At 40.2% G+C, this 14,836-nt stretch overlaps 2 protein-coding genes across 2 annotated transcripts in view; one reads left to right on the forward strand and one right to left on the reverse strand.

Moving 5' to 3' along the window:
• Positions 1-514: 514 nt before the first annotated feature.
• On the reverse strand, positions 515-10,834 carry LOC102200138 (cAMP-dependent protein kinase type I-alpha regulatory subunit). Its single transcript, XM_005721658.1, has 11 exons — positions 10,667-10,834; positions 8,884-9,099; positions 6,669-6,839; positions 6,487-6,578; positions 6,329-6,390; positions 6,182-6,228; positions 5,919-6,077; positions 5,605-5,665; positions 5,243-5,364; positions 3,288-3,369; positions 515-3,018 (listed from the first exon to the last, which is right to left on the reverse strand). The coding sequence occupies exons 2-11, from the start codon at positions 9,055-9,057 to the stop codon at positions 2,846-2,848; spliced, it is 1,143 nt and encodes a 380-aa protein (XP_005721715.1). The 5' UTR covers positions 9,058-9,099; positions 10,667-10,834; the 3' UTR covers positions 515-2,845.
• Positions 10,835-12,731: 1,897 nt separating this feature from the next.
• wipi1 (WD repeat domain, phosphoinositide interacting 1) overlaps positions 12,732-14,836 on the forward strand; it is a 12,618-nt gene continuing 10,513 nt past the window's right edge. Inside the window, exons 1-2 of the mRNA XM_005721662.1 lie at positions 12,732-13,263; positions 14,302-14,384. Of these exons, the coding sequence (XP_005721719.1) occupies positions 13,187-13,263; positions 14,302-14,384 (160 nt within the window). The 5' untranslated portion in view covers positions 12,732-13,186. The remainder of the gene's footprint in view (positions 13,264-14,301; positions 14,385-14,836) is intronic.

Genomic DNA, 14,836 nt, shown 5'->3' on the forward strand with positions numbered 1-14,836 from the left:
TTAGGACACGTGACGTTCAGATACTGTTCATCTGCCGTAGGTAGCTTTTGAATCAGCAATGCCTTCTTCTGTCCTCTATTTGTCGAGTTTCCTCAATGTTTTAAACACATTTGACACCATGCTGAGATATAGCACGTTTCTGGGTAAAAGCTCAGCTTGTTGGTGCAAAAATACTATTGTACACCCGTCAAACTGTGTTTTATCTTGGACATTTTTCATTCAGTGAACTAAAGAAATGAGAACAGATTAAAAACAAACAAAAACAGGCTGCTCGTAACAAAATGCCCAGAATCTACAAGATTTTGAAAGTTATGTTATGTTGTGTAGACACGACACTGGCCAATCCTTTTAGTTTCATAGGTCCATGTTAAGTGGCTTAAACAAAACCACTCTTCTGAAAATGGTCAGGTATGAGGACTGGACGGGAAATGAGTGATCAAGCAGCCAATGTCTAAAGAAGAACCCTGCACAGTATTGAAAGTCTGCAAAGGAAGAAGTCTGAGACAAAGCCGAGTTTCTTTTTTACTATTTTATTGCTTAAACTGCCATCTGGAACAATCTATACCAAAAGGATAAACATCTTTGCACATACAGGAGGTCAAACTAAATACAGGACAGAATAGAAAAAGAATGGTCCTCTTATAATCTGCAGCTCTCTGTGCTGCAGGCCTAACAAACTCACTGAAGGTCGGGCTAGCAGGAGTGACTGACTTCTACTGTAAGCCCAGGTTAGGTAAGCTAAGGCAAACTGGGACGACTGCAGTGTGGCTAAAAACGTTTTGGACTCAAACCAATGATGCAGCTATTTACACAAAAACAATATTCTGACAGAAAGGTGAAACCCTCACCCCTAACGGAGCCATTTCCCAGATGTGTTGTCAGTGGACACAAATCCACAGGTAAGCCACATCCGCAAGGTTTAACCTGAGGGTTAGGGGCATGATGATCAGATTTAAGCGTGAAGAAACATAACACTCACATCCATGAGGTCTTCTCACCAACCTGACTACCCTGCAATCGGCACATAAAACCAAACACACATCTCAGCTGTAAGCGAGTACAAACGCTCTGAATGAGAACCAAAAGAAACATGATTACAGGTCATCTCTGCTAACAGACAGTGATGCAGGAATGTAGAGTTAAGCGTAGAATCCAGAAGTCAACATCATGTGATTTGGTAAAGGTTTTTTTTTTGTCCGTTTGTTTGTTTTTTTTAAAAAGAAATATTTCATTTTATTATGGCATCTAAATAGTTGTGAAGCAGTTCAGCTAAGGAGTAACAAACCAAATATTCGACAGGGTTCCTGCGTCTGCAGGACTTTTTTTCCTTTCTTTTTTTTTTTTAAATACACACTTCCATTCATACCAGATCACTGGATGCCTAAAACATCATGCCAGGTAAGCATAGAGAACAGGTCACAAGCTACTCTGATGAAAAGACAGCCACCTTTTCAAATAGGCAATAAGCAATGACACTAGTTTTAAATAAATATCCGCTCGCTCTGCCTGTCAACTCGCCTGTGCCGAGCTGTGAAACAGAAATACTTCAGATGTCCTGAAAAGTCCTTTAAAACCGCTTTGTACTCCCCGCTTCAATAAACCTTTAATTATCCCTTTGATCTATTTTTAAAAGTTTTTACCCATGACATTTTACACAATACAATTACATACTGTTTCATCAGTTGACAAGAAGAAGCATTTATTTTTACTTTGTGGCACTGGACACCTAAAATAGAATTTATGGAAAAATAAGTGTTTACAAAAAGACAAAGTTCAACATATTTTTTTTAAACAATCACCATCACTCCAAACCATAAGTTTATCATTTAGTCAATGATAATAATATAACTAGGATCATTTTAACTATACTATAACATTTTGATTACAAACCATAGCAGAAGAGTGACCAAGTTATTTGGTATATACTAAAGAAACTGAATACTGAAATACACTTAATACTCTTTTTTTTGTCTTCCTTTCTTTTTATTTATTTATTTATTTATTTTCCTCAGAGTAGTCAAGGCAGTTCTTGTATGGTCGTCCTATTGATTAAGATGACTACAGGGTGATAACTACTTCCTGTTTGGAACAGAGCACGCATTGCATTCCCACGGCTATGCATCTTTGCATTGAATGACAGTAATCAACATTTGGCACTAGCCTGGTAGCTGCACAATAAAAAATATTTGTTGTACAAGCTCTCTCGAACTAAAAGAGACATTGTTTTCTCGTCGTACCAATCAAACGGTAACCAAAGTCGAGCATTAGATCTTCACGCCCTCTACAGTTTCTCGGTTCTGCTCTCTCTCTGTGTAGTCAAGCTAATTGATGTCCAAAAAAAAAAAAAGCCCGACAACAAAGGAAACTTTTCTTCACTTCAGTCTGCAACAAAAAAATAATTTTACTGAAAGCGCAATGTAAAGTCTGATTGTCTGTCTCATCAGTCTGAGAACCTTTCAGATCTCCCGCTTCGTATCGAAAAAAAAAAGAAGCTTAATCAGCAAATATATATATATAACATAAGTTACATGTGGTGTAACTGTGCCTACAAGGTAGCGTACAGCAGCTGGTACAAGCGCTGGTGAATGGCTTAAAAAAAAACAACAAAAAAAAAACAAAAACAGTCACAGCAGCGTGACCGGTGGGAACAATAAAATGATTTGTGTGTGAAATTAAGAGTGGGAATGGGGGAACTGAAATCAGAAGAAGGTGACAGAAAGCAAAAAAAAAAAAAACTAACAAAAAAAGAAAAGCACTGGTGGACCCCTGGGTCTGAAAGGAGAGAAGAAGAGGTGGAGAGGGTGCGGCGGGGGGCGGAGAAGTGAGTGTGAGGAGAAATGCTCCCTCAGACAGACAGCGACACAAAGCTGTTGTACTGTTGGATGTTGCGTTTGAGGATGTCTGAGCAGGGACCCAGGACACGCTCAAAGCGAGGCCGATCGAGCTTGACGCACTTCAGGGGGCCGCGGGCAACCACGGTGGCGGCGCGGGGGCGGTTCATCAGCAGAGCAATCTCACCTGGGGGAAAAAAAAAACAAAAAAAAAAACAAGTGTCACAGACTTAAAATTCAAAATACATGAAAACATCCTTCAGTGTCACACACAGAGACATGTATACAGAAATAGTATTGGTCATAGTCACAAAGATCTGTTTTTCCACCATTTTTAATGCTCCCTATCTTTTTTTTGTTACTTAAAATAAAAAACTACTGAGTTAATGGCATGACACATACTTACATACATGCATATATATGTAAAAGACTCCTATGTAACACTTTAGTTCTTACCAAAGTAGTCTGATGGTCCTAATCTCCCAACTTCCACAAACTCCTCATTCTCTGAGCGACGCTGCAACACAGCTGCAGAGCCCTGAAAACACACAAACATCAGCTTATCATAAAAGTGCTTTTAATACATTGATGAATCAAGACTGCGACTAATGAGGGTTTCAGTTGTTTAAACCAATGCTTATTTTGTTCAGTGGTACATTTTTATAAAAACTACAGTAAAGAAAAAACAAAAACGTTGTAACAACTTCATAACAACCTTAAAGCTAAATATGTTCATGTTGGAATAATGCAGATAAAGAAAAACTAAGCTGGAACTGAAATATTCCACAGTGTGGGATTATTCCATTTTTTCCTGTGAATTAACTTTCTGACACTAACCGATCATCTGTCAATCACATGCATGACCACAAGAGGGAGTGTGTGGAAAACAGAGGTCAACAACTGTAGAGCAGCTTTGCATGATTCGGTTTAAAATTAGTCATATTTATGTCATTTTGTAGCTTTGTGCGGCTCATTAGTTTATGTAAACATAGCAGAAAACCAGGAAAAGCAGGAGCAGACAAGGTCATTCAACTCATTGACAAATGTTTGATAAAGTAGCCACTTACATTGACAGAAATGTAAAATATTGCTTGCTGCCAGCATTACAAGATATAGAAACCAGGTAACCAAAGGAAGCTGAGCAAAAATTCACCTATGATCCTACCCTCTCGCTGCTGGCATGCTGCTAACACTAATGCTAAACATACTGGTGTGCACTGGTGTGCAAGACATACTTTGGCCAAAAAAAAAAAAAGAAAAGAAAAAAAGATTTCAACTGCTGGATATATTTAAAGTGTTGTCTGGGCGTACGCTGCTGTCACACAGCTCTTTCTGAAGAGGAACTGAAGCCTCCATCTCTCTTAAAGTCGTCAGACTTTGATGAAAAAGAAAGCAGTAATTTAACACTGCTGAACACAAAGCTGCTGAAGTTTGTTTGTGTGACTTTAGGATATGAGCACAATTATTGTGTATCGCACTAAAAGCTGTTAAACATCAGAGCTGCACAGGAAGCCAGTGTTTGCCAAAGTTAGTTTGGGTCATTTCTGGAATCTGGTTGCTTAAAAGAAAGAAAATATGAAAAAAGTCTGCGTGACACCAAGCAAAGCATTGAAAATACAGCCCACAACTAACCAAACTAACACTTTCATGTATTCCTGTCACCTTAACAACTGAAAGCTCAGTGAATTACATTAGCCAATCATGTCACCATAGGAAAAGGAAATCCTGTTGTTTCCTAGGGAGGGCTCATGTGACCTAATTAGTACGCGCACGGGTCAGAGGTCTGGGGGCAACATAACGATGAGAGACAACCACAGAGTGTAGAAAAAGGGCTGATTCATAACCAACAGAGAAGTAGAGAAGTGCGTGTTCATGTCATTTTACGTGTTTCCGTTACATTCAAATGCTGAACAGAAATCCAGCTGAGTGTGTCTTCTCCTGTCCTGCACTTCACACTCATGTACATATTTATCTGTTTCCGTTTCCAGAAAACATTGTGATCAGAAAATATTGAGTTTAAAGACACTAACTACAAGGGGAAACAGCTAACATAGTAATGCACTGCACTGCTGAAATTTAGATTTTTATAGCTGCGAGGTAGTCGAACAAACTCTGCATTCACAAACACTGTGCTGAGAATTTAGCTCCATTCAAAAGTGAAATATCCACACACAAAGAAAGAAGCCACAGAGTGTCTCGTGCATGAGTGTCAGCAGCCGTGCACTCTGACCTCACTGAACTGAATGAGCGCCAAACCACAGATATACAAACGTGTGGCTCAAAAAACAAAATGACACTTTGAAACTTGAAATATTCTGGAGACAAGTGAGACTAATACTAATATGTCATAAAGCAGTACAACACGGGACCTTTAATGTGTGTAAAAGGAGACGAATGAATCAAGTGGATACCTCTAAGATGATGAAGAACTCATCTCCGGGCTCTCCTTGCACAACAATCTTTTGTCCATCCTCAAACTGGACAGGCTCCAAGGCATCGGCGACTGTCAGACGCTCCCATTTGTCAAGCGACTCTGAGGAAGGAGAGCAGAGCAAAGTTTAATAATGAGACATAATGATGACAGAATAAAAAACAAACCAAAAAAGAAAAAAATCTTCTGAAGGCCTGAACCTGTTACTGTTTTTCTTTTAAAAGTGAGATATTTTTAAAGTTCTTTTCAGGTTATTTTAATCTCAGCAACAGACACAGGTAATGTGCTTCCCTTCCTCTGCTTTAATTTCTGATATGGTTAATTTAAAAAATAGTAACCCACCTAAAATGGAGACTTTTCTGAGGAATTCCTCATACATCTTCCTCTTTCTCAAAGTGCTTCCCTAAAAGAGAAGGACATTTTTTAAAAGTGTAAATGCTTAAAAAGGAAAAAAACAAACAAACATAGCGTCAAGAATATGCTGTTGGATTAGAAGTGTGAACATGAGAACGATGGCACACCTATAAGAAGAAATTAGCTCAATACAACAGCAACAGAAAAAAGAGCAAACAGTGAATCTACAGTACAAGAATAGATCAAAAACATTTCAACTTCAAGCTTTAGAAACGCTGGTCTGCAGCCGCACATCTCCTCACCATAAGTATTCTCCTGTAGCTGTCTCTGTCGATGCCCCACAGTTTAACGTTGGTCTTGGCTCTGACAGTAGCCGCTCTTGGGGTGCCGTAGATCAGTGCCAGCTCTCCAAAGCTGCCACCTTCCCCTATGCTGGTCACCCATTCATTGTTCACATACACCTACCGGATTGGAAAAGGGACAAACCAAAATAAATACTTGCAAATGTTAAATGTGATTTTAAATGAGTCATTTAACAGAGCTACTTGACAATCCAAACACTCACATCCATCTCTCCTTGGTCGATGACGTAGAAATTGTCACCTTCGTCACCTGAGGGCATAAAGCCGAGTCAGTTAGCATGACAGAAAGCAGTGCTATGATTTTGGTTAATGCTTTTTTTGTGATCAATGCTGACAAGCTGTAATCATACCCTGCAGAATAACTGTTTCCCCAGCAATGTAGGTGACTGGAAACATTGCATCAAATATGTCACTAAATAAAGAAAAGAAACAGAGAGGTGAGCCAGTCATCCAAATCATCCCCACGAATATACTTTTTGAAAATTATAAAAAATATTAAGTCTGGTACCTCCGCTCATTGTCATCCAGGTGTGAGAAGAGAACATTCTTTTCAATAGCTTTGGCCAAGGCAGCCATTGTTTTGTAGTCTTTTGGAATGACCTTAGGAATCAAAAAGAAAGCAGATATCAGGATGCTGGCACGAATAGAAATCATATGTGCCATAGCGTCGTATCTGCTGTATGCATTTACCTTTCTGACATATGAGGCGGCATCCTCCTCTGTGTAAACCTCTGCGCTGAAGGCGCCTCTCCGCCGGCGGCCCTTTACCACGGGGTTCATGGGCGGAGACACCTCTTCATCACGAGAGTCTGAACGGGAACTGCTGGCCTTCTGCTGGTTCTGAATCTGCTTGGCCTCCTCCTAAATAGGAGGGACAGGACTGAGTCAGTCAGGGAAACAAGATTTATACAGTCACAACTAATTGCATGATAGAAAGCAACGCATCCTACACTCAGGACTCATGGTAATGTTTTCCTCCAGCATGCATCAGATGGGTGTGTTCCTCTATTGCAGACACTACACTTTTGATTTATATGCAATTTATTTGGACAGCAGTTCACATGAGGTGAAATCAGTTTGTTGCATTTGGTTGAATCTGAGCACACAAAAAGCCACTGTGTACCCCTACACTCATCCTGTTGTCTCTATGAGCAGTGAAATGATCAATACGTTTTATTGTCCCAGTTCCACTGGCAGTCACATGTGCACAAGCCACACTTTCCCCTTTCCATCGTTCTGAGGTCGATTTTTGCTTCATCACTCCATATAACATTGTGAAATCTATGAGTTCCACTCTCGCCCTTTTGTTTTTGTAAGCTGGACTGTAGCCTTTATGTTGTGATGATTTCACTGGGTCTGAAATTTTTAATAAATCCTGAGAGGTTCTGGTGCAGCCCATTATCCAGTTGTTCATGTGTACGTAACAAGATTTTTCATGTTTTTTGTTACAGGCAGTACAACTTTGAAACATATGCATTTCAATAGGAGGTATGTTTCCTGTTTGCACCATGCATGCTGCTGAGACTCTTCAGAAGGAATTCATGAAACCACATTCTTTTTATAACAAACACTAAGTATTTGTATTGCCCAAAACTGAGGCCCCTAGTGTATAGAAACACACAAAAAAAGGACAAACAAATTGAGTTTAGAAAACCAAACAAAAGTCATTAATATTGTAACTATTTTATGAAATTGTGTTGTCTGGTCTTATTTTAATCATGTGCTGGACAGAAATCTAGACTAGCCATGGGGTTATTTGAAAAAATAAACTAAAAAGAGTCATCTTTCCCATGCAAATTACATCAAAAGTTTCTCTTTTAGATCTAATAGTTTATTTGCATTTGGCTATCGTTATTTTGTCACTCTTCATATTGCCAAGACAATTAAACTCATTCTAGGTCGAATAAATCATCTCTAAATCACCTCTGAGCTACTCCTGAGCTCTTTTCAGCAATGAAAACAATGAAATGACACGGCTCGAGAAACACTTTGGAGCCAAGCGTCCGATTACTTTTTAACCTTTTATAATTCAATATTGACAAAAGCCTCATGTGACAGACTGGCGACCTGTCCAGGGTGCACGCTGCCTCCCACCCTGTGGCAGCTGAAATAGTCCACAGCCACACTGCCATGGTGAATTGGATAAGCGAAAGAAAATAGATAAAAAGATGGACGAAAGCCTCAAATGTTCTGAATGTTGAACGTAAATAACTGCAAACCTGAAGAAGAAAAAACTCTGAAACTGTCCATCTATGTATGATCATGACTACAGTTGAAGAAAATAATAATATAAGATAAACAAAATAGTAGCTAAGGTATTATTTCATTTTCCTGTCTCTGGAAGATAAAAATCTGCAAAAGATCTGACAGTAACCAGACCACTAATTAATTGTTTTACTTATTCTCTGTTCCTTCATATGAGCTATTGCTGACTCTGGCTGGCAATATTTTACTAATATTTAGAGTAAACTATAGCATCCACTTCTCAAAGAGTTTTCTGGAAGTCTGTTCTCCAAGTGTGCACGCACATTTGGTGGGTCTAAATATTTTTCCACAAGATGTGCTTTGAAAAAAAGAAAGAAAGAAAAGAAAGAGGAAAAATGTATAATATAGGGCTTGTCTGTTTTCCCCCATTGCATGCTGAAAAAATTAAAAATCAAGAACCAACTGGAAATAGAAAAAGGTCAATGTGGGAGGTTAGGTGCTGTCAGCCTGCTGGACCAATAGCTAATCATTCTGCTTTAAAGTGCTATGAATTTTGGCGTCACTGTAAGTGACACAAATCAGAAGGTAGGTTACAGTAACTGGCAGTAGTACAGTCCAATACAAGGGTATAAGATGCCCACCCATCACTGACAAATGGCTTGCATTTGTCCAAGACACAAACATACATTAGCACACAAACCTTCTCCAGCCTCTCGAAGTACTCCCTGAGGAAAGCCATGGGCCTATCTGGCCTGGAGGTGCACAGCTGGACAATGCAGTCCTTCAGCAGCTGTTGAATGTTGTGTTTCTGCACGTACTGCTCACACTCCCTCAGGCTCCGCTCCTCCTCGCTGCTCGTACTTCCAGATGCCATGACGACAGCCGCAACCCTGCTCTGTGACCTCTAACCTTTGTGCTGAGAGGAAAGGAAAAGAAGCATGGTGTCAGATCATCAGCGCACAACACTGAGGACAGAGAGTGACACGGGGTAAAAGAGCCTGAGCGTCTCAATGTGAACTGGACACACAGAAAAATGTGAGAATGTGAGAAAAATGGAGCCGGAGTGAGAAAGCACAGCATGTTGTTTTTGTCACTATGGAGCCCGAGTGCTCCTAATTGTCTGGAGCGAAAACTGGTCATATGATGTGATCACACACAGGCAGACACAACAAAACTAAAACAAGCACACAGTTTTTCTTGGTTTTATTTACACAAAACAGTTCAAGTTTTTTTTCCCCCAGACTGAATTAAGCCCTCTATCAATGACAGAGCAGCTGGCTAGGGCTGAAACATTATCATAGACAAGGCCTAAATTTAGACGAATGGTGAAATGTGAAACAGGCCAAAAGCAAGCGCACATGATTGAGGTTTCAACATTTCACGCCACAATACTGGTGCTGAGCAAAACAGCCTGACAGCTCCTTAGATCATCTGATCAGCCTCTGTGATATAAGTTTCTTCAGACAGCTCTGAGCTTGATCTGGCTATGTAGTCTAAATCAGGAAGGCCTCTAAAGTCCTGATGTAACCCATGTCTGCCATTTAGAAGGGTAAATGAGTAAACAAGTCCTGCGGAGTGAGAGTACAATCTATTCTGTGCCTGCAAGTGTATCGGGCATGTGCATCAGTATAATAGGATTCGGATAATTTCTAATCTGACAAGGCCCAGGGGAGATTACTAGCCATGTTATCAAAGATGAAGCTCGCACAGCCCTTATGCACAACTAACTACGCTTGTAGTGGAAACTTGGCAGGCTTGCTTTAATCTAAACCCAGCACAGGAATAACTATGTGGTAAACGATACCGTTTTCGGACCAGGTGGTATAAATTAAGAGCTACGGCAATCTCTACTAGGAAAGCTCTCCTGTCTTATGCAATAAGAAAGTCTTACTTTATTTGAAATGTCGTAAAATAGTTATTTATATTTAAATGTCGATTCTTTGAATCAGCTACTATCCTGCAGCATCGCCTAAAACTAACTATGCAATTAAGCAAAACAACAGCGAGGCACAATGACCTTGCTAAACAGCAGACAAATGAGCATAGCTGATGATGGATTGTAATAACGCATTTAATGGTTTAAAAAGTGGTGAAATACTACCACCGTTAGAGTAAATATGAAGCAGATGCCCTGTCTGTAACACTGTCTAGGTCAGGAAGGCTTCACGAGAAAGCTGACGGCTGCAGTCAAGTAACTTACACGAGCAGATTAATGCTAATAAAACGAGCAACCCGACATATGAAGAAGCAGCAGAAAACTCCTCAAATGAGCAACACGCGTATCAGAGGTTTGCTAAACTACCTTCGGCCTAGTTTATGTATGTCAGGTTTGATGCCTAGCTCGCTAGCTCCGTGCAAAGGCAAAGCGCTCCTCCAATGACGCCATCTTGAGTTCTAGCATAAACAAACGAGAGACGGAGGAAACAAATTTCACCTATACAGAGGTCATATGTTCCGCGAACCAAAACAACACGAATACTCACAAGAAACGGTAAAATCCTGCCGAGCCTTTAAACGGTGACTCGGAATGTAAGATATTTCTCGAAGCGCACCGTTACCAGATCTTCCTCCTCTTTTCGATTTTTTTCCCCGAGCCCTGGACCGCTGCCCCACCGGATACGGCTGAGAACCAATCAACAGCCGTCACTGACGTCAATTCTCCTCGTTCTGACATGTGAGCCGGTAACCCGTGGAAACCTTAAAGGAGACCGCACGGAAATCGTGACGTCAAGGAAAAGGCAAAGAAATCGATTAATATTTGATTTCAAAAAGTGGTCGTGGTGGCAAAAGCAACAACACTACAAACCCCAACTACAAGAACAAGTCTTTCATTTAACTTGTAACGGTAAACAACTTTAAAGAAGTAGTATCAGAAGCTGAAGCAGCTACTCATTAGGGAGAAAAATGTCTCATATGAATGTTATTCGTTATTTTTTACAGATATAGTGTTATACCTTATTGGGTAATTCAGTAATACTGCATGTATCCACAGATGATATTGTGATAGCGATCTATGGTGAGATTAGGGAGCAGGTGGAAAAGAGCACGGAGAGGTGACCATATAATCTGGAGGAAAGGGGAATGAAAGTCAGTGAATAAGAGGACAGGTGTAACAGTGAAGCTGCAAGGAGCAGAGATAGTGAAGGTAGAGTGAGTTTAAATAGCTGGGGTCAACGATCCAAGGCAAAGGACAGTGCACAAGAGAGAAGACGGGCAGGGTGGGGTGGGTGGAGATGAGTGTCAGGGATGATTTGTGACAGAAGGAGCAAGAGTGAAAGGGAAGGTTACAAGATTTCAGTGAAACCTGCTATGATGCATGATTTGGAGATGGTGACAGTGACAAAAAAGACATGAGACTGAGCTTGATGTGGCAAAGGTGAAGATTTTCAGTGGGAGTGACCAAGATAACCTAAATTAAATGCTATTATATGCTGAACATGGAGGTGCTGCTGGGCAGGAAGAAAAGGAAAAGACTTCAGAGGAGGTTCATGGATGCAGTGAAGGAGAGCATACACAGGGTTGGTGTGACAGGACGCTAGGGATAAGGTACAATGGAGGGAAATTTATTTTATTTATTATTTATTTAACAAGATTACTGCATGAATACATTGCCCTGAAATAAAATCAGTGAAATGTTCATACATGTTTGGGTACTGACATCACTTTCAGGTCACATTTGTATATAGGGCTTTGGAGTTGAGGTCACGCCGCAATGCATTGTGGATATAACCCTTATTTCAATGGAACCGTGTGTCACTTTAATGCGGGTTTTTTTAAATAAGAAATGTATTAATTAATAGGCTTCCTGTTTCTAAACTCTGTTGCTGTTTCTTTTGCAAGACTGGGCTATTTATTCACTATTTCAACATCAGTTAAATATTTAAAAGTCTGAAACTGATGCCAAGTGTGCCACTGAATTTGAAAGCTATTGCTGTCAAAAAGAAAAAAAAACCCCTAATAACAAAAAATAAAATAAAACAAGAAAGCCGCAACTCAAACGCAACCAAAACGGGCCCAAAAAACCAAAAAAAAAGAACCAAGAAAGGAATGCAAAACCAAAGTTGTAAATTAAAATTTTATTTTTGTAAGCATGACAAACGAACATAGACACGACATAGATGAACAGCCACCGCAAGTAGGAACTGAAAGAGGAAAGACTTTCTTTGGGTCACAGTTTTAGCTTAATAGTAAAAGCTTTAAACTACTTAATCTTTTGTTTGTTTTTATGGTTAATTAGTTGTTTTAAAAACCTGAATTCACGTCAGTGCTTTAAACCGAAACTTTGAAATAGAAATATTTTCGTATACGAATAAATAAAAAATGTTCTTACATAAAAATATTTTTACATAGATATTATAGTAGTATATTTAATTTCATATTACTTTGTTTAAAAAAAAAGTAAACTATTACCAAAAATTGCGTACTGTAATTTAAGCTGTTTGCGTGTCACTGGGTTTTCATCCAATCAAATTATCAAAACAATTCCTCATGACAAGACTGAAAGCAAAACTGGCCAATCACCAGTTTTTCCTCTTAAACAAGCCGCTCGGTTGATTGATAGCTGTTTGCTAAAACCATTCTTGGATTTGATCAACTTGACCAATAGAAAAGCCAGAGAGGCGTGCAGACGTATGGTTGGAAAGCCAATCACGATGTACCTCAGGGTGACGCATCCTCCCATCAGCTGTTTTTGTTTTCCTGTGTGGACACTGGAAGTTAATAACACAATAATAACAACGGGAGTGTAGCCTCTCCGAAGTAAAACGGTCGTCAGTGAGCTGTTCCTGTTTATCTTTGCTCCCGTTCCGGTTAGCCATAGCAGCTCACGCTCCTGTTTACGATGTGCACCATCTGAGCCAGCCTGCCCGGACATTCCTGTCCCCGAAGAGTGTGAGCGTGGCGCTTACAGTCGGGGAGCAGCAAAAGGGGAAGCGGGTTCCGGCGGTGATCGACCCGGGCCCAAGGCCTCCGACCTCTAGAGGAGGGGGAATTCAGCTGCTGGGATGGAGTCACCGGACTTATCCGACGACCCCGGAGTGCATCGAGGTTTCATCTGTGCCTCGTTTAACCAGGACACCACGTAAGCGACCTGCGAGCTGGGCCCTGCATGAACTCAATCTCCTTGATACACCTGACCGTTGCATAATAATTTCCAGCTGCATTTCTATAATGTGGTTTATTTTCTGATGGGACCTGCAAAGTGAGCGCATGCAAAATGAAGTAACCTTTTTGTGTGCACCATTTAAACTTCTAGACGAGAGTCCCATAGAGCTGGATATGAAGTAGGCCACTGTGTGGCCTATTGCACTTTTGAGTAGTCTTTTAGTATTATAACCAAACTTGTAGTAACACAGACTAACAGTCTCTTGCTTACACTCCCAGTCAACGTGCAGTGCTATTTGTTAATAATGAAAATAAAGGAGCTTTAAGAAAAATCTGCTTTACAGTATCTCATACTGAACCAAGAATTCACAAACTCTTGATTTTAATGTGTGTCTCCTTAAACAAAGAACTCCTTTGGGTATGCTTCAGGCTAAACAGCCAAATAAGCCTGCTGACCACAATGCTCCTCTCATCTCCAGCTGAGCTAGGAAGGCAGGCATCTTTATGGAAATTAACCGCTTTTAATGGTAATTGCTTTAAGGCTTTGTTGCCTAAGCATGATAATGACTCAGGTGCCAAAGACTTATGCACATAAACAGATGTTTGCCTGAAATTCTTTGTGGCAGGCTTAAGCTGCCCTAAGCCTAACAAAGTAGTTCTGTGATCTGATAACCATGTCCTAACCCTGTTGTCAGTTATGGTCATGCTACTATTGCATCATGGACAATGATGGGTTAGTTATCAGTAGAGCTGTAAGGAAGTCAACTGAGGCCACAGTGTATTATTTTCTTGCTTAGAAAGTAGCTATTACAGCATTGGTATCTATGATCCATTATAACCATTCGCAATGGTTTACAGTATTATACTAGTGACCATATGTGTGTGTTGGTGTATAATACTAAAGACATTATTTTTTTAAGGTATTCCAATGTATCCAACTTAAATTAAAGGCCGATGGTATACTATGTAACTACAGTGTTACTAAAAAAAGTATTTGGGTGTGCTTCCATTGTAGCTCTCTATCAGTGGGCACTAAGACCGGCTACCGGCTCTTCTCAGTCACAGCTGTGGACAAACTGGACTGCATCCATGAAGGGGGTAGGAGTGACACTGTTCTTCACTCTCTTTAATCAGCAAACAAACCAACCTGCATTCTGCCCCCTAAATATGACACGAGTACACAGTGACAGAGGTCTGCACAGCATAGTTTGAGCTGTGGTCATGTTCACCTTAATTTAGGCTGTTCAAGTCATGTTTAGTCTGATGTGCAAGGTAGGTAAACGCAGACGGAGGCACTTCTTTTTTTTTTTGTACCAAAAGGCTGCTGCGAAGACTGGCAGCAAGTCTGCTACAGGTCAAACTATTCTCACAGCTCACAAATAGATGGGATACTGTGAATGTACTATGAATGAATTTTGACATGAGGTACTTTCCATAACTTCTCTGAGTAGAAGTACAGGGAGTGCAGAATTATTAGGCAAATGAGTATTTTGTCCACATCATCCTCTTCATGCATGTTGTCTTACTCCAAGCTGTATAGGCTCGAAAGC

Source organism: Pundamilia nyererei, unplaced genomic scaffold (assembly GCF_000239375.1).
Source record: "Pundamilia nyererei isolate P.nyererei 1_Seehausen unplaced genomic scaffold, PunNye1.0 scaffold00005, whole genome shotgun sequence".
Lineage (NCBI taxonomy): Eukaryota > Metazoa > Chordata > Actinopteri > Cichliformes > Cichlidae > Pundamilia > Pundamilia nyererei.